Source organism: Solea solea, chromosome 14, assembly GCF_958295425.1.
Source record: "Solea solea chromosome 14, fSolSol10.1, whole genome shotgun sequence".
In the NCBI taxonomy this organism is placed as follows: Eukaryota; Metazoa; Chordata; class Actinopteri; order Pleuronectiformes; family Soleidae; genus Solea; species Solea solea.
Genome location: NC_081147.1, coordinates 3,326,802 through 3,352,578, shown reverse-complemented (window position 1 = coordinate 3,352,578; position 25,777 = coordinate 3,326,802). Strand labels below are relative to the sequence as shown.

The 25,777-nt window shown below is 45.0% G+C and overlaps 1 protein-coding gene across 1 annotated transcript in view; it reads left to right on the top strand.

Moving 5' to 3' along the window:
- Positions 1 to 24,863, top strand: part of fat4 (FAT atypical cadherin 4) — a 49,239-nt gene extending 24,376 nt beyond the window's left edge. The window contains exons 8-17 of the mRNA XM_058650534.1: positions 2,496 to 2,746; positions 3,109 to 7,458; positions 8,945 to 9,049; positions 9,465 to 9,772; positions 12,400 to 12,485; positions 13,657 to 13,836; positions 14,205 to 14,329; positions 15,197 to 15,414; positions 19,609 to 19,870; positions 21,697 to 24,863. Coding sequence (XP_058506517.1) covers positions 2,496 to 2,746; positions 3,109 to 7,458; positions 8,945 to 9,049; positions 9,465 to 9,772; positions 12,400 to 12,485; positions 13,657 to 13,836; positions 14,205 to 14,329; positions 15,197 to 15,414; positions 19,609 to 19,870; positions 21,697 to 23,603 — 7,792 coding nt within the window. The 3' untranslated portion in view covers positions 23,604 to 24,863. The remainder of the gene's footprint in view (positions 1 to 2,495; positions 2,747 to 3,108; positions 7,459 to 8,944; positions 9,050 to 9,464; positions 9,773 to 12,399; positions 12,486 to 13,656; positions 13,837 to 14,204; positions 14,330 to 15,196; positions 15,415 to 19,608; positions 19,871 to 21,696) is intronic.
- The last annotated feature ends 914 nt before the right edge of the window (positions 24,864 to 25,777 follow it).

Sequence of the window (25,777 nt, the reverse complement as noted above, 5' to 3'; positions counted from 1 at the left end):
AAATAATGACAGGCTACGGCAATCAGTGAAAAATGAGGTTTTAAAAACTTTCTTGAACAAATTCAATTCTACTTTAAAGTACAGAAAAAAAAACCTTTGCAATACAGATGAATTAAAAATCAGACTAATTAGGCCATTCTTTTTTTATTTAGATCTGTCTCGCTTAGTGCTGGTCCACTTGCTACTGTGAGTAATCAGGTCACTTCTAGTTTGCTTGGATCCCCCGGTGTGAAAATACCCTTTCAAGGCGATACAGGACCCCGGGGAGGGGGAGGAGTCTTGGCCCAGCCTTAAGCAGCTTCAGTGAAACGCTTTACCTCAACACCAGCTTTTTGTGGCAATTGATGACAGTTCAGTAGGAGAATGCGGGAGTCGTAGTCAACACCCGACGTCATTGTTTGGCGTGCTATTCACAAGCCGGACGACAGCTCTCACACTCCCAGCCCGCCCTCCGCGGGGGAGCTTGTAAGAGCTTCTGGTCGGTCCCTCTCGAGCCGGACTCAAGTGTGACCCCGCCTCTCTCCTGTGTAACCCCCGCGGGCTACACGTTCGGGGGGGGGATAGATACCACTGTGCGCTCCAGTTTCCCAAAACATGGTAATGAGGATCTTAATTGTCCATGACAGTACGAGTTGTGCCCATCAGGGGTTCCAGGGGGGGTTCGAGGGAACCTTAATGGAGACCAGAAACCAGTTTACCTTCACTTATTAGTTTTGATTCTCACAAGCCATTAAGTGCGAGTCCCCGAGTCTCTGCCTCGGATCTGGACAGCGCTGAGATCACGAGCATCTGTGGACAGTTAAAGTGTTGCTGATGTTGTGCAAGCGCTCGTTTAAAGAGCTCAGCGTCTCCATCTTCTCCACATTCACACGTTGTTCCTGTGATTTGTTGTTCCATCTCTGGAGGGGGGGGTGAATGCTTTGTTTTATTGTTTGCTTTGTTTGCTTTTTTGAAATTTATACACCCCTGATTCCACCTCGGCCTCAGTCCAAGATCACTGCCTCTGAGTTTGAATGTGGGGTCAAGGACGGGCCAAGTTTTAAAGATGGAGTACGTGACTTTTAAATGACTACATTTAAAGCAAATTAGTTCACACTGTGTTGATTACGCCGCACATGGCCGACGGTAGCACAGTGGTAGAGCGAGTCGTCTTTGAGCGTCTCTCTATCTGGAAAACTACGTCAACTCAGGTCCACAGGGGGCGATAGAGGTTCCGAACTTGGAACTTTAACACTTTGACGTCTTCCTCCGAATTGTTATCTTTTATAGTCTTTGGCGCAATCGCAGTGCACGCCAGCACTTATGTGACAATTAGTTGGTAATGATGAGTCAGCATTTCCAACAGTCGTTTTTCCCCGTTTTCTTTATTATTATTAAAGTTAGATCATTGTCCAAGTGTTTCTTGGATTAGTTTCTATGTAAACCCATCAGTCTTTAGCTTTTTTAAAATTACAATTTCAGAAACTCACACTTATTTTAACTACACTTCTGCCGTTCTTCCATACATTATGAAGGATTTCTTTCATTCACTTTTATTCTATTTGATAGATTTGCTTTATGAGTTCCATGTTTGATAATGTAAATTCCAAACGAAGAGGATAAATTGAATAAAAAGGATCGTATTGCTCTCCAGCATCGGCAGAGAGAGAGAGAGAGAGAGAGAGAGAAGGCAGCCGGAGCCACAGAGGCTCTCGTTGTGCAGCCGAGCAGAAAACAGTGGCTGCACTTGATAGAATGCGAAGCTGGATGCCTCAGTCAGTTAACTCACTGATTTGATGTCACGCCAGCACAATATGGTGACCATTATTGAACATACTTCTCCCTGTTTTTCTATTAAATCTGGTTCTGTGAAAGCTCGAAACAGTGCCCTCTATAGATCACAGTGTGTTTAGAGCTGTCTAAGCAAATGTAGGGGCAAAAATAATAAATCATAGGGTGAAAATGGAAAAATAATGCGACTTAAATGACAAATAATACATATATAAGACAATAACTTCATTGCAATAGGTGATCATCATGCAGGAATAATGAGACATGGATGAAACTTAGTGTTTTTTCCAAAATAATTCAGATAAATTGAAGTTTAAGACACAAAAACATCTCCAGATTTTTGCAGCTGTGGTGCATTTTTTCATTTAGAAGCACTATTATTGATTGTTTTTTGTTAAGTTTTGTTTTTCAGCGTTTCTAATGCACCAACTAAAAAAAAAAACAAAACTGGGATTTCTATTGGCAATTAGAAGGGAAACGAGATAAGAGAAAAGTGATTAGCCGTAGTGGAAAGGTGTTTCTCTGCATTTTGTAAGACATTGTTCCTTCTACTTAGGAGGAAATAACACACATTTTACACTCAGGGTATTGCTTTGGCTTTATTTTACTTTAGAGCGTTGAATCACAAATAAGCCGATGCAGATTTAATTAATCATCGGAGTGAACTCGGTCCCTTGTTCCGTCAAACTTCACTGAGACTCTGTATCTCTTGATCTCTCCCACAGCTACAGTCTGACCGGAGGACACGGCCAGTTCTCCATCAACCCCGCCACAGGACAGATCATCACCAGCTCCCTGCTGGACCGGGAAGACCGCGCTAATTACCAGCTGCTGGTCGTGGCCACCGACGGCGGGCAGCCCGAGGGCTTATCCAGCTCCGCCACGGTGTCCGTGACTGTGGCGGACATCAACGACAACCCACCGCGCTTCCACCACCACCCTTATGTCACTCACATCCCTGCCTCTACCACAGCAGGTTAGTCACCAAGACACCAAGAGAAGAGTTATTGAACCCTTAAACCAAGGTTTAAATGTTTTTTAACCAGTGAGGATGTGTTTAATCAGCATTCGCTCCCATGTGGGTTTTTATCAGCTTTAGCTCCGATTGGCATTAGGATAACGGACATTTCTCGTCATGTTTGTATTTCATGCTGATGTTTTATCTACTTTATCTTGTTTTTTGATCATTTTATGCCTTCCAACGTATTCTCCTGCGTGTTATCTCAGTTCTCGATTGAGCGAACGTAATGCAGCCAATTTCCTGCTAGGGATTTATATAAAAAGAATCTGATTCTGATTTATTTTGTAAATCTAATTTACCCTCGCTTGTGTCCTCAGGGTCGTTGGTCTTCGCCGTCACCGTCACCGATGAGGACGCGGGGTCCAACGCTCAGCTCCACTACTCCCTCATGGGACGCAACTCTGAGAAGTTTAAGATTGACCCGGTCAGAGGAGCCATCACGGCCAACGAGAAGCTGACGGGAACCTCAGAGGTTACACTCACGGTCCGAGTGAAAGACGGCGGAGCCAATCCCAAAACGGATATGACCACTGTCACAGTTCGCTTCGTTACTGGAGGAAACTTCCCCGTCATCAAAGTGAGGGAGCGCGCGTTCACGTTCCCCGAGAGCCAGCCGGCAAACCACGTCGTGACAACAGTGACTGGATCCTCAATGAGGGGCGGGCTGCTGTCGTACTACATCGCCAGTGGCAACCTGGATAACGCTTTTCACATTGACCAGCTCTCGGGCGAACTGTCAATCAGACACTCACTGGATTATGAGCACATTCAGAAGTATGTTCTCTGGGTGGAGGCCAGAGATCAGGGCTTTCCACCATATTCCTCTTATGAGAAGATGGAAATAAATGTGCTGGACGTGAATGACAATCACCCGGTGTTTGATAAGGATCCTTTCCACGCGGAAATACTGGAGAACCTGTCACCTCAGCGGGTGCTGATGGTCTCTGCCGTAGATCTGGACAGCGGGCCGAACGGACAGCTGGAATATGCCATCATGGACGGCAACAAGGAGAACAGCTTCAGCATTAATCGGGCGACTGGCGAAATACGTACCACCAGGCCTCTGGACCGGGAGAAGGTGGCTCAGTACTCTTTGAAGGTTAAAGCCACAGACAGAGGGCTGCCGCCCAAAAACACAGCAGTCAAAGTGTTAATCAGCGTGCTGGACGTGAACGACAACGCCCCCAGGTTTTCCAAAATCTTCAGCGCGTCGGTGGCGGAAAACGCCCCGGTGGGTTACACCGTCACCAGGGTCACCACCACAGACGAGGACGCGGGGTCAAACGCCGTCAGCCGATATTCAATCACAGACACGAGCCTTCCGTTCAACATCAATCCAAGCACGGGAGACATAACAATCAGCAGGCCGCTCAACAGAGAAGACACTAACCATTACATCGTCAAAGTGTCTGCCCATGACTCTGGCTGGACAGTGAGCACAGACGTCACCATATTCATAACGGACATTAACGATAACGCACCCAGATTTAGTCGTCCCTCTTACTACCTGGACTATCCCGAGCTCACTGAAGTGGGTTCCCTGGTCACGAGGGTTTCTGCCACGGATCCCGATGAGGGTTTCAACGGCAAAATCTTTTATTTCATCCGCTCCCAGTCTGAGTTTTTCAGAATCAACGCCAGCACTGGAGAGATATTTGTGAAGCAGCAGTTGAAGTATCAGAACTCGAGTGCTGCCAGCAGCATGAATATAAATCGCCACAGCTTCATCGTGACGGCCTCGGACCGGGCGATGAAGCCGCTGATGAGTGAGACGACAGTCATTGTAAATGTTGTGGACAGCAACGATAATCCTCCCGAGTTTGACTCCTCGAGCTACTTCACTCCCGTCACCAAGAGCGTCAAAGTCGGCACCAGACTGATTCGAGTCGCAGCTCAGGACAGAAAAGACTTTGGCCTGAATTCCGAGGTGGAGTACGTAATTACCGGCGGAAACAGCTCGAGTAAATTCAAACTGGACAAAACCAGTGGATGGATTACTGTCGCTTCCTCTCTTACGTCCGATATGAAGAAGATTTTCCTCATGGACATCACAGCGACCGACCGAGGGAACCCCCCTCTGTCGTCGCGGACGTCGGTGCGAATAGTCGTCACGGAGGAGAACCACCACACGCCCGAGTTCTCGCAAAGCCACATCTCAGCCACTGTGCCTGAAAGCCTCGCTGTGGGAACAGCTATTAGGACTGTGTCTGCCAGAGACAAAGACAAAGAAATGAACGGCCTCATCACGTACAATATTACTTCAGGCAATGAAAAGGGCCGGTTTGCCCTTAATAGTAAAACCGGAGTGTTGTCCCTGGCCAAACCTCTGGACTTTGAAGAGAAGCAGCAACATGAACTTAGAGTTACAGCCACGGATGGAGGCTGGATCGTCAAAACGAGCTACGTCTCGGTCACAGTACACGTGACCGACGTGAACGACAACCCTCCCGTGTTTGATCCTGAAGAGTACTTCCCCACTGTGCAGGAGAACGTTCCCAGTGGCACGACCGTGGTCAAAATGAACGCCGCTGACCGCGACTCGGGAGCGAACGCGGTCATGGCTTATGTGATCCAGTCCTCGGACAGTGACCTCTTTGTTATCGACCCAAACTCTGGCACCATCACCACGCAAGGCTTTTTGGATTACGAGTCTAAGCAGGTCTACCATTTAACAGTAAAGGCCTTTAATGTCCCAGACGAGGAGCGCTGCAACTTCGCCAATGTCAATATTCAACTGAAGGGAGCCAACGAATACGTACCCCGCTTTGTCTCCAAACAGTACTACTTTGAAATATCTGAAGCTGCTCCAAGAGGCACAGTGGTCGGGGAAGTGTTCGCCAGTGACCGGGACCAGGGAGATGATGGAGTGGTTTACTACCTCATTTTTGGGAAGAGCAGAAAGAAAGGCTTTAGCATCAATAGGAAAACAGGTCAGATTTATGTCACAGGTACTCTAGACCGTGAGAGAGAAGAAAAGATTTCACTCAAAGTTCTCGCCAAGAACGCGGGGAGCATCCGCGGTGCAGATATTGATGAGGTGTTTGTGAATATCACGATTCTCGACGCTAATGACCCTCCCGTTTTTACCCAAGAACTGTACGATGTGCAGGTTAGTGAGGGTCTCTCACCCGGTGGTCTGGTAACCTTTGTGAGTGCTGAGGACTCAGACTCTGTTCCAAGCTGGAGCCGATTTACTTACTCCATTTCTCCAGAGTTTGATAAAAATGTTTTTACTATCAACCCGAAAACAGGCCAAGTCTCTGTAGCCGCAGAGCTGGACAGAGAAACAACTCCTGTTTATAATCTATCCATTCTAGCTGTGGATACTGGCACACCTCCTGCAACAGGAAGCACCACCGTTATTGTGAATCTGGAAGACATCAATGATAATGGTCCAACTTTGACAACCGCTTATGCTGAAGTAATGGAGAACCAGAGAGCTGGCACTGGAGTTAAAACACTGACAGCCTCTGACCCAGATCTACCCCCGAACCAAGGCCCTTTCTTATTCAGCCTCCTCAGTTCTGGCTCCGCTAACAGCTACTTCAGCCTTAGTCCAGCTGGAGTGTTAACAACCAGCCGAGAGATAGACAGAGAACAGATAAGCGACTTCTACCTCTCTGTTATGATCAAGGATTCTGGCGTTCCTCAGATGTCCTCCACAGGAACAGTCCACGTCAAAATAAATGACCAGAATGACAACCCTTCAGAGCCGAGGTCCATGGAAATCCTTGTCCACTACTTTGGGAACATGTTTCCCGGAGGTTCATTGGGTGATGTCAAACCCCAGGACCCAGACATTCAGGACAGGTTCCACTGCTCCCTTATTCCCCCATCGTCCAGCCTCTTTAATATCCCAACTGGATCCTGCAACCTCAACTCTAAATCTCGTTCAACCGATGGCACCTTTGAGCTAACCGTCCGTAGTAGCGACGGCGTCCACGGTTCCGTCAGCAATACGGCTCGAGTCGTCTTCATGGGCTTCACCAACGCCACAGTAGACAACAGCATTCTCATCCGTCTCAACTCACAAGGAATCAAAAACTTCCTCACGGACCACTACCTCAGTTTCTTACGCATTGCCAACTCGCAGCTAGCAGGACTGGGCACAGGAGTGCTCCTCTATGGAGCGTTTGAGCTCAACAATCAGACTTTCCTGATGGCAGCTGTTAAACGGGGCCACGGACAATATGTCAACCCCAGCGGCGTGGCCACATTCTTCCAGAGTATCAAAGACATTTTATATAGACAGAGCGGGGTGCAAATAGATGCGGTGGACCATGATCCGTGCACACATAACCCGTGCCAGAACGGAGGCAGCTGCAAGCGGCGTCTCAGTGTCGGGCCTGATATGAAGACAGAAGAAAGTGTCCCAGTGATCCTTGTTTCCAACCACCCCCTGCAGCCGTACGCCTGCAGCTGCAGGCCAGGATACACAGGAGCCCTGTGTGAGACGGACGTCGATGAGTGCCAGCCGTCGCCCTGCCACAATGGCGGCACCTGCCATAATTTGGTGGGCGGCTTCTCCTGCACCTGTCCTGAAGGTTTCACCGGCATGGCCTGCGAGAGGGACGTCAACGAATGCCTCTCCAATCCCTGCAAGAACGGGGCGCTGTGCCAGAACTTCCCCGGCGGCTTCAACTGCCTCTGCAAATCTGGCTTTGCAGGTACTACACACACACACACACACACACACGTCACATTTTATTTTGGACCGCAGTCACTAAAATGTGAGGCTTAGAAAAAAGAAAAAAAAAAACATTGGGACAATCACATGATAATGCTCTCACAGACACTGCTTTAGGTCCAAGGAAAATATTTTCCCCCCGAATGTTTCCAGGACGTGTTGTAGCCATAGCATGCAAGCAAGGACGCCAGGAACAGTTTGATTTTCGGGTTTACTAGTTGGGGGGTATCGGACGTGATGTATATCAGCCTGTCATGTTTGTTTTAATAAAAAAAGGATGATACAAAGCTGACCCCAGTCACGACTTGAGTGTAGACTCCACACACAGCTCCCCCAGTATCACATTTCTTTGTTGGTGCACGCAGCGATGACCACACACAGATGCATTTCTAATCCGACCGTACACAGAAGGGCTTCTTAATCACAGATTTCTCATTTGGCTCCGGTTGTGAGTTGTATGACAAATGAGCAGCTTTATAAAAGATCCAATCAGGCTTTCTAGTTCGGAAAAGTAATGAATACTCCGCATTATTACCCTTGATAAAAGGGGAGTGGATTTTAAGTGGAATTACTCGGTAATTTAAATCCTGTGTGATGTCCAGCTGCTGACTAGCAGCATCTGAAAGACATTTTCAGAGCAGGAGATTTGCCTCGAGTCGAGTCATTACTGTCCCTTTTTATTATGAGGATAAAAAATGACCTGAAATCATGAGGTTCCATCAAGACGAATGACCCCCCCCCCCCCCGAAGAAACGCACCTATTGACTTACGGTAGTTTGCATGCCCTCATAGTGAACTCTCAACTTCCTGTTTTCCCTGCCTGGTTTTTGGCAGCAGGTTCTGCCTCCATTAAGCGACTTGTCTCAGGATTTACAGCCTAAAACTCTCAGTATTTGTTCTTTGTGAGTCCTCTTGCATTGAATCATTCCGGGTTGTTATTTTTTTTATCATTCCATATGATCACCTGTTGTGTTTATGTGAACGTCATTGAACTCATGTACATTGTTTTTTTTATGCACTGCAAAAAGGAGAAGAAGAAAATGGGAGCGAGAGAGCCTTATCCAAACATATTTAGATTTTGCAATAAATTATAAAATGTCATTTTTTGTTATGAGGAAGAATCTTCCAGTTGTGTGAGCTCATTTTCCTATGAAAATTTCAAGATGTTGTTTTGGACAAAGTGATGTCATCGTTTGACAAAGTGTTCCAAAATAGCATCTTGTATTTCCCAAAAATACTATAAATTAAATAGGTTATATCACACATTTTAGATTAAACGTTTAAGATTAAGCTAAATTGAGGCTCAATCTGAGAACTCTTTTTGCAGTGCATTGCTCAGCTGTGAGGTGATGAAAGGCCTGCATGACTCGGCCTGTGGGGGAAAGTGAACTGTGCTCCCTCGGGAGTTTTTCCCTGTGTTGTCTGCCACTCCATCCATTTTAATTTGTGTTGTTCTGTGAACCCAGGCAAAACGTGCGATTCCATCATCAATCACTGTGAGTGTAACCCATGTTTTAATGGTGGCTCCTGTCAGAATCGGGTGGATGGATATTACTGTCATTGTCCGTTCGGTAAGTAATGGTAGGAAAACTTTTTCGGGGTATTAGCGAGCTCTGGCAAATTGAAATACAAGATGGACAATTTCACATGTGAAGCCTCCCCAAAGAATAGAAAGTTAAACCATGATTTCCTAAGCAAATGTGGACATTTCATTTAGTGGCTCCATTTCTCATGCCTTGTATTGTTGCTGTCTTAAATGAGCCTCCAGTTTAAGGGTATAGAAGTTTGGAACTTTCCAAAGATGCAAGCTAACTATCTGTGATATCTCATTTGTTACTATTAAATACACACTAGATAACATTGCTCAGTCAAGATTCCACTTTATCTGCAGACATGTTTTTTTTTTTTATCTCAGCAGCAGCAGCAGTGTGAATCATTCATTGGCTTAGTCTCTGATCCCTCTTTTGGTTCTGCCTTTGTCCTCAGGGGTTTTCGGCAAACACTGTGAACTCAACAGCTATGGCTTTGAGGAGCTCTCTTACATGGAGTTTCCGTCGCTGGATCCCAACAATAACTACATATATATTAAGTTTGCTACCCTGCAGAGCAATGCTCTGCTTATGTATAACCACGACAACCAGACCGGGGACAAGGCAGAGTTCCTGGCTCTGGAGATCTTCGAGGGACGGATGCGCTTCTCCTTCAACCTGGGAAGTGGAACTTACAAACTCATGACGATGATCAAAGTTGCCGACGGGCAGTTCCACACGGTCATCGCCAGGAGAGCTGGGATGGTAAGATCACCTACTTTTCTGCTCGAAATCAACCCACGTGACTTAAAAAGGTGTGTGTAGTGTTTATGTCCTGGGCTTTTAAACCAGAGCGTTGCATCCAAATGTGGCCTTATATTCTTCTTTGCACCATCAGATTATAATTAACTCCCTCAAACCACAGCTCATGGTTTTCATGGTTTGTAATTATATTTTATTGCCCGTTGTGATGTACAATAAGAGGATCCAAAATGGCTCTGAAGGTTGAATTTCTGTCTCCTATGCTCTGAATGAGAGGCTTCGTCCTGCCAGCAATGCAGTGGCAAGGAAAGGGGGAAAAAAATCTAACCAGGCGTTGTCAGACCTTCTATAATATAGCTCTCCTGCTGGACGTCAAATCTGTCATTTCTCACCGTGTGCCGGGAGTTTCATAGGAAGCTGGTAAAATCGTTAAATTGTCAGTTTTGAGATGGTGCAGAGTGACGGGATGGAAAGGAATACGGCACGCGTCAAGAACCTGCGAATAATACGCCGAGGCGGTCACGTTAGGACTCTTGAAGAATGCGAGTCAAGAGTGTGAGTGTCGTGCCTGAAGTGCCAACTCCCTCAAGTGGTGTAAAGTGAACCCAATCACTATGGTTTTGTTTTGGGGGTTTTCAGAAAAAGGTGTTGTGGGGTATTTTGGAGGTCAGAGCTAGACGGAAACCAAAAGGACGTGGTCACACGCGGCTTCATCAGGCGAGATCCAAGCAATCAGAGAGAGCAGAGAGTTCATAGATCCTGTTACGATTGTGATTTATCACCATTGCCACCTTAATCACTTTATTTCTCCATTACCGTAAGAGCAATACTTCTATTGGCCGCCATACAAGGAGTGAGAAATTGATTGAATGTAAACTAAACAGTTACCACATTGATTTAACAACACTGTTCAATGTAGTCAAAACATCACTGTTAGAAATCAAACACCCTTATTCCAGTATTTGACCTCCGTCCCAGAGCCTTTGTTTTCAGATGTGGAAAGTCGAATTTCTCACATGATATTTGCCTCATTAAAAGGGTCAACTCACAATTTTTGTTTTTCACATTTGGTGTTTCAAGTTCCCCCCACTTTAAAACTAGAGAGTTTCTTAGGTACAGACTTGTGTGTGTGTGTGTGTGTGTGCTCTGTGGGGCCGTGGATGATTTGTGTGAGAGATTCGAGCCGGTGTGGTCCGTGTTTACTCAAGGTCCAGGAGAGGTGGAGCGTGATTGCCCCGGTTTTTCAACACTTTCACACACTTTTCCGGACAGTTTCCTCACCAGCCCATTTCTTTTCTCCCTCATAAGGTCGTTCCCTCTCAAGGCGCACAAAGAGAGAGAGAGAGAGACAGACAGACAGGGAGGGGGTGGAAGAGAGAGCGAGCGAGAGAGAAACAGTGAAAGCCACATCTGTGCAAAAGATTTAGTGCCATTAACGGGAAATAGGAAATGTTTGCTGTAATCTATGTCATTTTTATGCCACGCTCCCATCAACCACTGTACGGGAATGATGAAAAATAATTGGCCTACATGCTTTGTGGTGGACAAAACTCACTCTAACCATTGAACATGACTTAGTTACACAAATACCCAGTGAGAAATGAATGGGTGGAACCAGAACCCTGGGGTGAAAGTGGTGCCCGCAGTCTATGAGAAGATATTTGCTGTGACAGGCCAAGTCGCCTAAAGATCTGCGCACAGTGAAGTTCTATTAGGGCGGGGAATCGTGTTGCAAATGACAGACCTTTGACAATTTTCAAATCTACTTTTCCTTCTGTTGAAACCTCAACATGCACTTGTGCTAACGTGCGACACAGTCTGCCGTGTCAGTCACTGGGTTTCCGTCTTTAAAAACATTTTTCCTATTTATTCAATTAAATGAAATATGCTATGATGCCTGTCTCCATCAACTAAGTTATTTAGGAGGGCGCTTACATAAAATGTCATGTCATACATGAGCCAAAATGGTTGTGGTTTGCTAACGACAACAAAAAGTGTTTTCTCTGTCAGCTTTACTCACATTTTGTTCACGGTGAATCATTGGTTAATCCAATCACAGTTTCCAGTGTCAAATTTGGAGATAAAAGGACAGTTAAGTGGTTGTATGACACACACACCGACACACTCGGTTAGCTAAACTAGCTAAGGAATTAGCTACACTCGCTAAAAACAGATTTTTGCCACTTAAAAGGCTCACCTAATAAAATATATGCCCACTTTAGTGTATATCTTATATGTTTGCCACTTTTTCCTCACAGTTACACAATCTTTTCTGACTGTAAACTAAACTTTGTGTCACTGTAAACCGGCCATTCTCCCACACCAAAGTCCATAGAGAAAATCATAAATTTTACGTCACGGCACATCGTTGTTATATTCACATATACCTCGATCAGTAAGTTCATGTGCGTTACTTTGTAACTTCTGGGTGTGAAATCCTTTATTTGGACACAAACTTATCATATGAGCTAGCAATCGACTAGCAGCTTCCATGATCTTGTGAGCTAAAATAGCTGATATTTTCTATGGGCTTTGGTGCAGAAAGAGTGAGCTGAGAGTTTTTGGTGGGCGAAAATAATCGGCATAATGTAATGATACATGCTTCTCGTGTGTTTTCCGTCATCCTATAGGCTGCTTCTTTGACTGTGGACCTGTGTGGCGATGACCATGAGCCAGGCTATTGTGCTGTTAGCAATGTAGCAGTGCACACTGACTGGTAAGAAAATCAAATGCTCACACACAAACACACATTGTTGACTGTTTCTGTTCCAGTGTCTGTAAATAATGGAAAATAACACCAATTTATGTGGTTTTTATGTACCTGGTTTGACCATGAGCACATTGGCGTAATTCTTTACAGCTGCTGCTCTTCACTCTTCACTCGGTGAAGCAAATCAACAAAGTACAAAGTACAATCACGACACTGGAGTTTGAGTGTAACACAGAGCACAGTATTCCTCCTCCTCAGACTTTCACCCTTCCACTTTTGACCTGTTGCCCGTCATTGGTTGCACGTCGACCGGGTTTGACAGCTTGAACCAAACACGGTTTTTCCTCCTGGGTTAGGAAACAGTTTACGATGGCTTCTCCAACTCAGTTTGACTCATCCGGTGAGATGGAAATTCACTCTGACCCCAAGAAAAAAATGAATATTGTGGTAGTTTACTCCGTGTCTCTTCCTATTTGAGTACTTTCTTTTATTTATTCTGTACAGAATAAAGGACAGAAACAGATACAGATCCATGGAGCGGTTTCTCATCTTTTGTTTTGGCTGTTTTGTTCATCCATCACTGCTTTATTGTGAAAGCTTTTGGATGACAGCACTTAAAGTATTTGTTAAAGTGCATTTTCATACTTAGTTGGATTTTTTTTTTTTTTTTTTCACAATTTTATTAGAAAGATTGGTGAAAAATGAAGTTATCTGCTGCAAATATGTAATATATGATGTAAACCTACATTGAATTACTGGATGGTTACAGCTTTAACACACACACAGACAATGCTGAGCCAAGCTCTGTGGGGGGAAAACTTGAGACTGTGCATGTGTTTTTGTGTATGTTTGATGGTGTGTGTGCGTGTGTGTGTGTGTGTGTGCATGTGAGAGAGTGAGTGAAAAAAAAGAGATTGATTCAACAGATGAGGAAAGGCCAGAAAGGTCTGCAGAAGGTTTATTCTATAATTGTCTTGGGACCATGTTGTTGTGAAACTCACTGACCCGCTGTGTCTTTCTGTTGTAAGTGTGTGTGTGTGTGTGTGTGTGTGCGCGCCTCTGAATACTTCAATGCATCTGTGAGCGTTTGGATTCCCGTGCATATGGACGTTTTCCGTCTCTGTGCATTCTCTCCGTCCCTTTGTGAGCTTCTGTTCATCTGTCTCTGTGTGTGTAGGATCCTGGACGTGCAGCCCAACCGGCTCTCAGTGGGAGGCGTCAGGTCAATAGAACCCGTCCTTCATCGGCGCGGTCAGATCGCCACCCACGACTTTGTCGGCTGCATCATGGAGTTCGCCGTCAATGGCCGCCCGCTGGAGCCGAGTCAGGCGCTGGCATCGCGTGGCATCCTTGACAGGTCAGCAAACCCGTGGACCTCTCGCCCTCCTGTCCTCTTCCCCCCCCCCTCATGTCTAAATGTGTCCGTCTTCTCTAACCTCCTTGACACTCACTGTGGGACATCTGTTCACACTCTCAAACCCTCCTGAGACGGTTTTTAAAAAGATGTTTTTTTAAACACAAAACGGCAGATTATTGACAAGGGATTTTTTTTGACTTTTCTGTCTTGCTGATGAATAGTGAGGCGAAGACAAATCTTTTAATATGCTAATTCTCTCCGGGGTTCTTTATGGGGTTTTATTTGTATCCCTGCATGGGTGAGAAATTATTTTTCTGGAGTCTCTTTCCGCCGACTGACCGTCTGATTGTCACTTTCCATGTCCATAGATGTCCGAGACTGGAAGGAGCCTGCACCACCAGCCCCTGCAGACACGGGGGCACCTGTTTGGACCGCTGGTCCTGGCAGCAGTGCCAGTGCGTGGACGGCTTCACGGGCAAATTCTGCGAGAAGTGTAAGTGCTTTTGAAGTGTCCCTCTGTAACGCTGAGGTTGCACTTGGGGGGAAAGAAAGAAAGATTATTCCATCATGATTATTTATGATGCTTCCTCCATGAGTCATCAAAAGGCACCGAGCACTGGAGCTTAAATGTAGGCCACAATGCTGCACGCTGAGCCTTATTTCAAAGCAATTGTGTTTTATATATAAAAGAAATAAATCTATCTGCAAATACTCAGATGAGACATCAGCAAACTAAAACAGAAGAGAGATAAGACTCACAGAAGCTGCCAGAGACTTCTTTAACTACTGTCTGAGATGAATAATCAACTATTTTAGTGGTTTTTTTCAGTAATGAAAACAAACTGTGCTCGATTGGATATTAATCAAGAGTTAGTTGCAGCTCTGCATTATTTACAAGAAAGTATAACGATTTGTGTAACAATGCAACAAACCCACACAAAATATCATATTATCTTACATATAATAAAAATAAAATAAGTGGACCCATTTTTCAAAGAGGATAAGCCACCAAATCTTGACAAAACCAAAGGTAGAAAGATGACAAAAGACAACAACTTCCTGTGTTTAGACCAAATCCTGCTCTGCTAGCTCCACTTACCGTCGCTTTAAGATCCTTAAAAAACCTTCAATTTTACACTCACAGGCCGTTGCGAGGAGTGACCTACATCTTTCATTTACAGGAAGACATTTCTAACCACGAGTGACAAAGTAAAGACCAATTTGTGGTAAAGGCAGGAAAATCATTCAGACCTGAGCGTCCCCTGAGCAGCAGAGTGATTATATTTTATATGTTAATGTTTTAAATTTGACTGTGAAACTCTCAGACTGAGAATATTCCCCTCCCGTCTCTCTGGCGCAGACATGACGGCGGATACCGCCCTGTCCCTGGATGGTACCGGCCGGCTGGATTACTCCCTGAAGCCCGGCCCCAAACGTGACGTCCTGCTGCGACAGTCGCTGCAGGGCAGGTCCTCTGACCGCGTCGGGCCCAGCAGCCTGGAGGTGAAGTTCAGGACGCGCAGCAAGACCGGCACGCTGCTGCACGTGCAGGAGAGCAGCAACTACACCACTGTGAAGGTGAGAGCGGCGAAGGGAACGTCGTATACTTTAAATTCTGAATTAATTGCAGGTCATTTCACTATATTTCATCCAGTAACAGCAACATAATTGTAGGTCGTAGATTATTCAGTGTCTGCCGGCCAATTCTTTATTATAAAGCGCCGTAAATCACGCTTTCACAATAAAAGCCTTGGGTGAAAGCCAGTGAGCTGCTGCAGGTGTTCACGGGAGGAAGTGCAAGAGTTTGAATTATCTGTGCGCACAACAGCAACAACAAATTAACACGGAGAAACGAGGGGCAGGTCAAAAGGTCACTGAGACTTCCTATTAAAATGTAGATGGAAAATTAGAAAAACATTGTATGAAAAAGTAACATAAATACTGGAGCTTGTAATAGAAAGGGGCTTCTTGTAGTCGAGGTTAACTCAGTGTGTGAGGCAATTTGAAGCAATGTGCCCCTGGATATTTTTCGTGCAATTCACTTCCATCATGAGTGTCACGATTTGTGGAAGCCTGCATATTTTTGTCATTTCTTTTTAGCGTCGACCACAGCTGAAGTTACTCAGACTGTAAATGCCAGAAAAAGTCAGTAACAGAGAACTTTTGGAGACCAAAACTATAATTTTGTCCTTCATTAAGTCATTAAGTAACGACACAAGCGACAACACGTCTCGTCCAATGCGCCGACTGATGACTTTGATGTAATTTGGTCGTGTCCCGTGTGAACACAGTTGAGCGACAAGCCATTTTAAAGCAATTATACAAACATACTTATATTACAGTTTTTCCAGTAATCCCTCCTAAATGTTACACAGGGGCATCGGCCTGGCTGCCTTTCCTTCCCTCATGACCACTGAGGTCATTTGCGACAGATTAATTGACGGCTTTGTTTTTAGTAGCACGTGAATTCAGAGTTCAACACTGAAAGTGTTTTTGTGGAGTCTTTTTGGAGTCTCACATGTCCTCTGGGACATGTGAGACTCCAACGTCTCTCTGGATGGGTGAAGAATCTGCTCAACATACGTAACGTGAAGTTGTTTGTGTCAGACATCCATCCAAAAAAATTTGCGTCACACAGAAAACGCCAGACAGGCTTTATTTCACAGGTTTACCCGAGTATTTTGTGTGATTATTTAGCCGGCTAATGACAAATGCTAACACCTACACACTGACTCACTGCCACTAGTATATGTATATAACTACTGTTAAGATTTGACCCTGTGACGATCCAGTTTGGATGAACGTCGGGGCTTTGTGGAGTTCAGTTTACTCTTTGAATATCCTCATACCTACGTGATGTGCTTAGAATGACTAAGCTAACTAGCCAGCTCATTTGCAAAGCAATCGCTGTTACTATTAAGGTCAGCGTCAGACACGAGCCACAGTGTGGACTTTCAAGGCATTAATTCATGATCATGATCAGTTCAGTTGCAAAAATCTGCTTTAATTTGAGCTGAAGTCTTACAGTGTGGCTGCCAGATGACGTTGCATCACAGAAACATTTGCAGTCATGAGCATGAAAAAGAAAAATCTCCCAAGTGGACCATCAAAAGTGAATCATGTTGTATTGATGATTGTGCTGAAAAAAATATGTTTATTTCCAGGCTGTTCTAATTATTAGTGCCACAAGGTTACCAGTGATCAGCGGACGACGTGTGTTTACATAAGTGAGGTTCCTTGAATGCATCTTGTAGCCACTGCTCCTACACTTTAAAAACGTGAGAGACACAGATGCAACAAGCTTTGGAACTTATTTTCAATGTTTCAATCTTAAGAAAACACAGACTAGACACAGGACCACACACTTGGCATTTCGTCAAACCATTTCAGGGAGGAGATTCAAGGGATTTTGAAACTCACGTGACTTAAGAATATAAACAGACATGGAGGCGGACTTTCGGCACTACATTTTGGGTTGTCATACGTCATGCAGGATACATTAAACAAGCAATTCTACCGCTACCATAAATCCACGAGTTTGTCCCATTTCTCTGCGGTCGTCACGTCACGCAACTCGCTCTCACTGGTTATTATACTCTGATGTGTCAGATGACACGTCTGTTAATCCCTCACACTACAGGGTAATTTGGCCGGATAATCTGTTTGAATCAGCCAAAAATTTGAAGACACCCAAGATTGTCGGAAGGGTCGGATTGGGACCAAAATCTGGCCAAGTGTACTCAACAGGCTGTGGACCCTGCATTACTCACACAAGCGCTCATGCTCACACGGGGTCTTGAAACTGTTATTTTAATTCATCATCATCATCATCATCATCATCATCATCATCATCATACATTTACAACAAAAATAGCAGCCATCAAAATGTGCAAATAGAGCAACTGTAACCAGTAGCAACCATGACTGTGGAGCAAGTGGATGTCAATGATAAGAGTGTGAACCAGGCTAAATAATGGAAGATATCAGCTGTCAGTCACACTGGTGTCTAAATTGATCATAGGTGTGAGTGTGAGAGTGGATTATTTGTTTGTCTCTCTGTCCCTGTGATGGACTGGCAATGTCAGCTGGGATTGGCACCAGTGACCCTCATGTGGAGGATACATTGGTAGAAGCTGGAGGAATGGATGGACATCATATGCTGTTGAAGAAGACCTGAAAACTAGCAATTGAGACCACTGAGTCCTTAGGAAAATGGACATATTTTCATGGAGACCTCTGTTGAAACAGCATATTTTTATTCCCTGATTAGCTTCACTGGCAAATCAGAGGACGATGTCCATTTTTTTGATTGATGGCCTCTATGGCAAAGCGATAATCTGTGTCTCCACATGACAAGTGGAGGCAGCACAGCCATTGGCCGCTATCAGAGCCAGAGCTCATATGATAAATGAACACAAAGGATAAATTGGTCGACCTTATGCCTCCTCCCTCTCACTCCGCGTTTCTCACCGCGTCCGCTGACATTGTCTCACGGCTTTGCACCACAAATCATTACCACACACACACACACACACACACACACACACACACACACACTCTTTTTGGGTGTAAACTGTAAACAAACTACAGTACATGGTTCTTCCTCATCTACTTCCCTACAGTCCCATTCCTCTTTCTTCTCCTCTTATCCAGCTCAGCACCACCACCACCACCACCGCCCCCCGCTCCCTCTGACTGATCCTGGGCAACTGCCCAGAGAGGCCTGCGGGCTCATTCATTCTCTTCAATTTTCCTTTTAAGACCCTTCCCTCCACTCTCACCACCACCAACCCCTTCTCCACTTCTTCTTTTCCAAGTGATGTTGTTTTCCAGCTCTGAGCAGCTTCTCACCAGGAGTTCAGCAGCAGCAGTTGACTGAGTACTGTCGTGTACATTATGCTAAGGAGGAGAGAACTATATTTATAATAATAAAAAAAAAAAAACAAAGATGTTTAATAGATAAACTCTGTGATTGATTTTCCAGGTTTAGAGCACTCAGTTTTCCTCGCCTTGGGGGACTCTCTGCTTTTCCCATTTTAAAATCATTTCTTCCGGAAGCTACTTATCATTGCTGATTTTTGGTGTCGTTTGAAAAAGGAGGAGATGGGATGACTTTTCCATCAGTGTGGGGAGGACACATGAGAGTATCATACGCAGTGTAAGCCGCAAATGTGTCGCGAGCTTGATTCATTTCTTCTAAAGATGCACTCCTTGTGTCCTTTTTTGTGTTTTTGTTGTTGGGGAGTTTCTGATCGCCGTCATCTGCCTGAACAACACACACACGCACAGAAGACGTGAGAATATGATAAATGTGGTGTGTGTGTCCCCTTCGGGAAGAAGATTTACGAGCATGATGCTGCATTTTGTTTTCAGTGCTTTGACCTCAACAGTAGAGTCGGGGAAAGCAGTGCTCGTAGCTTTGTGGAAACAGGGAGAAGAATTCCTTTCGTCACTTGTCATTGATGCTGACATGATAATTCAAAAGGAAAAAACGGCATTCTCAAAGCCCAGTTTGAACTTACTACACGTCTTATTCACTTATTTCCTGCCGTTACATGGTGTGCAAGGATTGCGAAAACACCACCAAGTGTTTCAAAAACAATTTGGCCAATCAATCGCTCGTGTTGTTGTCGACGTTCAGCATTAAAAATAATAGCCGACTGTTTTTCAAGTCACGCCGCCTTTGAAGAATCACAAATATGTATGAAATAACTGTTAATACAACCTTCAAACCAAAAACTTACTTTTATTCTTATTGTGTTGTATCCACAGCTGAGGAACGGTAACATCCACTACATCTCGGATGCAGGAGTGGGAGGGAAGGTGGAGCGCACCGTGGGGGACGCCGTGCTGTCCGACGGCCAGTGGCACACGCTGCAGCTGGTCAAGAACGGCTCGGCTACCGTGCTGCAGGTGGACAGCGGTCACCCCAGGGTCATCCAGCATGTCACGCAGGACTTTGGCGGTCTGGGCGTGTTGACGTTTTCCCTGGGAGGGATCCCGCCTGGGCCGGCGCAACAAAAGACAGCAGCAGGTGAGGCCGGAGTCTGTTTTTGTCCATAATCGAGTGAAGAGTAAGTGTATTTTCTGGCGTATGATTGGGGGATTGCCTGTTTGACCTCGGGGCTGGAGGGATAAATCACGCCAGGGGAAATAAGAGAAGTTTCCCACTCATTCAGTGCTTGTGAGCAACCGCCTTAATCCCCCAACTGCTGCGGACACAAACTGTTTGATAAGAGAAATGATAAAATGATGCACATGAAGTCATTTTTCAGCGTTGAGTGTGTAATATATAGGGTCAGAATGGGTCATGTTCCTTTTTAGGAGCTGCTAACTGTGCTGCAGCCATAAGTAACCTTATTATCACGAGCCTCACGGCGAAATAAATCCCGTCAAGAAAACATTTATTAGGAATTTTTCGCAATGTTTTGACAAGGAATTTGTCATATTTTAGGCCTAAAAACCCGTACTTCAGAAACCGCTCTATCCGTAATTATGACAGCTATACCCTTGTTGAATGTGCAGTATATTTACGAGTGCGAGCGTGAATGTACACGTGTATTTATGTGCCGTGTCAGACACACATGCTGAAGCTCTCAAAACCTGGCGGCGCACCAAGAAACTCACCCACGGCTCTTTACCTGCTGTAAATTACAGACGCGGCCGTGTTTTCTCGTGTTATGGAAACCTCTTTTACACACGCTTAAGTGCGTGCACATGCACGTACAGTACATATGTGTGACCCATGAGCCCTTATAAATCTACTGCAAACTTCTTCTTCCCCCCCCCCTCTCCAAATGAGCTAATAGTCCTCTGCTCAAACTGCTGACCCCGGCAAAAACCGAATCTGGCCCGGAATCTTGTGTCTATTTGACACAGCTGAGATTGAACGCCGACCAATTTACAGTAGTTGAACAAACATGTCTTTATCAGAGCATCATTTATTCTCAAAATAACACATGTCCATTTAATCTGACCTGGTCTTGAAGCGCCTGGCGTTGTGGAGATTCGAGGTTTTTGTGTACACTTAAATCACAGACACGATGTTGTGAAATTTCAGAGACGGGGAGGTCATAAAAAAGTACATTTCTAAATTTCAGTGGGAGGGGGGGAAAAAAAAACCTAACCTTAAAGCTATGGACTAATATGGTAAAAATTCATTTGAATGATTTCTTGACCTCCTCTACACGAGGACTGGGGCATATTTCAAAACAAACATGTTCTGAGCACGCAGGTCTGTGGCAGGCTGCCTGGTCACTAACCCGTACCTCAATGCCGAGTCTGAGCAGTCGTGTTCTCCTTGTGTACTCACTTTTCAAGAGCTAATGAAAAGACACAAATGGATTTAATCTACACTGGGATAAATTCAATAAAATCTATTTACATCGGTGAGGCAGTGCTGTTAGGCAACACACAAAGCAAAAGATTGAATTAGACACAGAGACGTTCATCCAAGCCAGATGTATGTCTTGGAGCTATAATGGCACCGACGATGGATTCTCTGTTTTAGAAAAAAAAAAAAAAAAAAAAATTATTTCTCCTCTCAAATTGGCCAGTGATAGATTAAGTCCATTTTTAAAATATGGATTTTTTTCCGAGGAGGTGCTTTCTATGAGGAAGTTTCTCGTGTTTTTTTGTCCTAAGCTTGAACCAATTACTCGTCTAAACAAAATTCCTTTAGCTCTGATGATAACTCCCAGTTCCTGTTATTTTCAAGCAAGCGATCCAGCCTTGGCATACATTGTGAAAACCCATCAATTGGAAATTATTCCCCTCCAGGACACGGTTATGTCCTTGTTAGCTGCTGTTGGCTGTTTCTCATTTAATCTGATCCACATTTTTGCTCTCATTCATTTGCAGGTTTCGATGGCTGCCTGGCCTTTGTGAAGTACAACAGGGAGAGCCTGCCATTTACCGGAGAGCACAGCCTCGTCACCTTAACCAAGACCAGCTCGTCCGTCAAGATCGGCTGCAGAGGTCCCAACCTTTGCGAGAGCAGTCCGTGCTGGGATGGCCTGATGTGCGTCAACCAGTGGTACACGTACCAATGTGTCCCGCCCGGTGACTGTTCTTCTAATCCCTGCCAGAACCACGGCAGCTGTGTGCCGGATGCCCGCTCAGGTTTCACCTGCGTCTGCTCCGAGTTTTACACGGGAAAGACTTGTGAGACCTTGGTGGCCTGTTTGGGTGTCCAGTGCCCACAGGGTACTGTCTGCAAAACAGCCAACAATGGCGGGTTTGTCTGTAGCCCCAGCCCCACTGCAGAGACAATGGTCCTCCCCATCTGGGCAGTGCCAGCAATTGTCGGCAGTTGTGCCACTGTCCTTGCCTTGGTGGTTCTCAGCCTGATCCTGTGCAACCACTGCAAGGACCGCAACAAGACTAAAGTGCCAAAGGAACCCAAGGAGAAGAAGCCGAAGGAGAAGAAGAAGAAAAAGAAGAAGGGCAGCGAGAACGTCGCGTTTGATGACCCGGATAACATCCCGCCATATGGAGATGACATGACGGTACGGAAACAACCGGAAGGGAACCCCAAACCGGACATTATTGAGAGGGAGAACCCTTACCTGATCTATGACGAAACCGACATCCCCCACAACAATGAGACTGTCCCGAGTGCTCCCTGTGCTCCCTGCAATGTACCAGAGGCAGATATCGAGCACTACGACATAGACAACGCGAGCAGTATCGCTCCTTCAGACGCCGATATCATCCAGCACTACAAACAGTTCCGCAGTCACACACCCAAGTTCTCCATCCAGAGACACAGCCCACTGGGCTTCGCCAGACAGTCACCCTTACCGCTTGGAGCAACAAGCTACACCTACCAGCCCCAGTACACGCAAGCGCTGAGGTCCACCCCATTGAGCCACTCCCACTCAGCCTGCCCCACCCCAAATCCGCTCTCCAGACACTCGCCAGCCCCGTTCACCAAGCCCTCGTCCTTTTACCGAAACACTCCTACCAGAGAACTCAACCTGGCTCGCCGTGAGGGCAGCCCACTGGACCTGCACAATGACATGTGCCAGCCTCCGCCCATGTTCAACTATGCCACCCGGCTGGGGAGACGCAGCAAGAGTCCGCAGACCATGGCCAGCCACGGCCACACCTCCAGGCCCGGGAGTCGGCTGAAGCAGCCGATTGAGCAGATCCCCCTGGAGACGGGGCCTCCTGTGGGGCTGTCCATTGAGGAAGTGGAGCGACTGAATACTCCACGCCCACGAAACCCCAGCATCTGCAGCGCCGACCACGGGCGCTCCAGCTCTGAGGAGGACTGTCGCAGGCCACTGTCAAGGGTCCGCAACCCTGCAGACGGCATCCCGGCACCAGAGTCCTCTTCAGAAAGTGACTCTCATGACTCCTTCACCTGCTCGGAGATGGAGTACGACCGGGACAAACCGGTTTCTTACACCTCCCGGGTTCCCAAGCTCTCACAAGTCAACGAGTCAGACGCTGACGATGAGGACTACAGTGGGAGGCTAAAGCAGAGGCGCTACTCAAGTCGGAGGGCAGAAGGAGGGCCTGGTGTTTCCCAAATGCCCCCAAGTGAGCAGCACTACACCCTGCCCCATAAACTAGGCCAGCAAGCTGGGGGCTTCAACTGGGACAATCTCTTGAACTGGGGCCCCGGCTTTGGACATTATGTGGACGTATTCAAGGACTTAGCCTTGCTTCCTGAGAACGCGGCGGCAAAAGACATTGAAATGAACAGTGGCGATGGTTCAGTGACCATTCTAAACGAAGGAGAAGCTGAGCAATATGTATGAGACTATTTATTATGATGATGATGTACAATATGGTGATGTTCTCCTTTTTTTTTGTTTTTAAGAAGACTGTATATTTCCAGAGAGCATCGGACCCCCGTGTCTTTTTTTTTTTTTACATTATTCAAAATAAGACGACTTTCAATGCAGTAAGGCAGAAAAATGGCACCTGTAACTTGACAGACGTTTGGCATTAGCCACCTTGGAACAGTTTACCAGTCTTATGTTTTTTTAGGTTTCAAATTCTCAACTGTACAATCACGCGTTCATCTCTCAGAGGCCTCATTACGACGTTTCGTGACTGCAAAAGCTCCGCTCACGTTATCGCGATCACACATTTCTGCTCTGTATTATACTGATGTTGCTTCTGTCACATTCACAGCTGGGAGATGAGAGGGGAGATTGTTTTAACACCTGAAGAGAAATTCCGACAGGCCATAAAGTAAAAGAAAGCTCACGGTCTGTGTCGCCTTAAGGCTCGATTATTTCGCCTGAAAAGAAGCATGTGTGCGTGTGATCCGACTGTACCCGTTACTGACAGCACACGGTGTTTCAGACCCCACCAATGATTAGAATCCCTCATCTTTTTCCCTGGTTTGTTTTCTTACGGAAGACTGGATAAATTCTCCAAGAGTGAGGGTTCATTACGTCTCCTGCCTTACAGACATTTGAGGATTTCAGTTCCGGGGAGGGAAGGACTTTTAGTCTTTTTTTTTTTTTCCCCCGGCCTAAGTTGAGTTGGAAAGGTTTTTTTTCTTTGGTGGGTGGGGAAGAGAGTCTGCTATAAATGAGCATTTTCTGACAAGCCAAGTGTTTTCCAGGCAACGACGATGATGATGATGATGATGATGATGATGATGTTGTTGTTGATGTTACTGATGTATGATGATGACGTGTAAACATGACCCCAACTAAAACACTATGAACTTGTGTACATTTTTTTTTAAATTCATGATAAATCATGGAGTCATTTGTTATTGTTGGTGTCCCTCGTCCATTATTTTTTTGACATGTATGGTTTCTACATTTTTTTTTGTACTGTTTATTAACTTAAAATTACTTAAGCTGTGTTTCTATGGATGTTTTTCATACGCTGAAATGTATGTTCTTACTTTCGGGGAAAGTAAGATTGAAGACTTATTTTTTACATTTGTTACGTATGTAACATCAGTATTTTCCACTTTTGATAAAACTATAACATGCTGTATGCTTTGTACTTGTAAAAAGCCAATAACAGAATAAAAAAATATTTATTTAAACACACACTATGCAATTTCTCCGACTAGGAGTCTCACGAAAAAAACCCAAGTAGTTTTACAAGGATGATGTGATTAAAATAGAAATTTAATAGAAATACTGATTTCTATGCATTTAAAAAGTGTGATATACATTGTGTAAATGTGTACAACAGTGAACTTAAGAATTTAAAACATTGCAAACGTGTGGATTTGCAAATTTGATATCCAGCAATACAGTATATAAGAGAGGGAGAAATAGCATTATATAACTTAACTTTCAATATCACTTCAAACATGTCTCCTTAATCTCTGAGGGTCATTTTAAAGCGACATTTAATCTCAATTTTCGTCCATTTTACATCCGTCCCTCCCAAATGTAAACTACCCTACATACCTGCATGTGTCTTTTGCATTGGCATGGATGTTTACTTCCTGTAGAGGGCAGTGCTGCATAGCGTCTGCAAAGGACGGAGCAAAGGCTCCGCCTTGCGTAGAGTAAAAACGGGCCTTAAGTCTTAATAAATGTAATAACCCTCAGGCTTCATTATGGACATTTTTGTCCTTTTCGACTTAAGAGTGAAGTACATTTTAAAATCGGATGCTACACAAAAACTAATAATGCATCAAAGTTAATGTTTGGCTAATCCTTGACACGTCCAAGACCGATTAAAAAAACTCAACATTTGTGATATGGAAATAACCAAACTGACATTTTAAAAGGGTTAAAATCCTCACAATTGTAGTTGTTTGAGAGATTTATGGAGAAAGAAGCAGAAAAAATATTTATCTGAAATGTTTTTATAGCAGTTTTTGTCCATTTTGACTTAAGAGGGTAATAAATTAAAGTTTAGCCTGAGGGTTAAATATAGCCCCTTTAATGCAGAAATGTTAGATACTATATATATTTAGATGCATGTAAGATGCACTGGCTATTAAAAA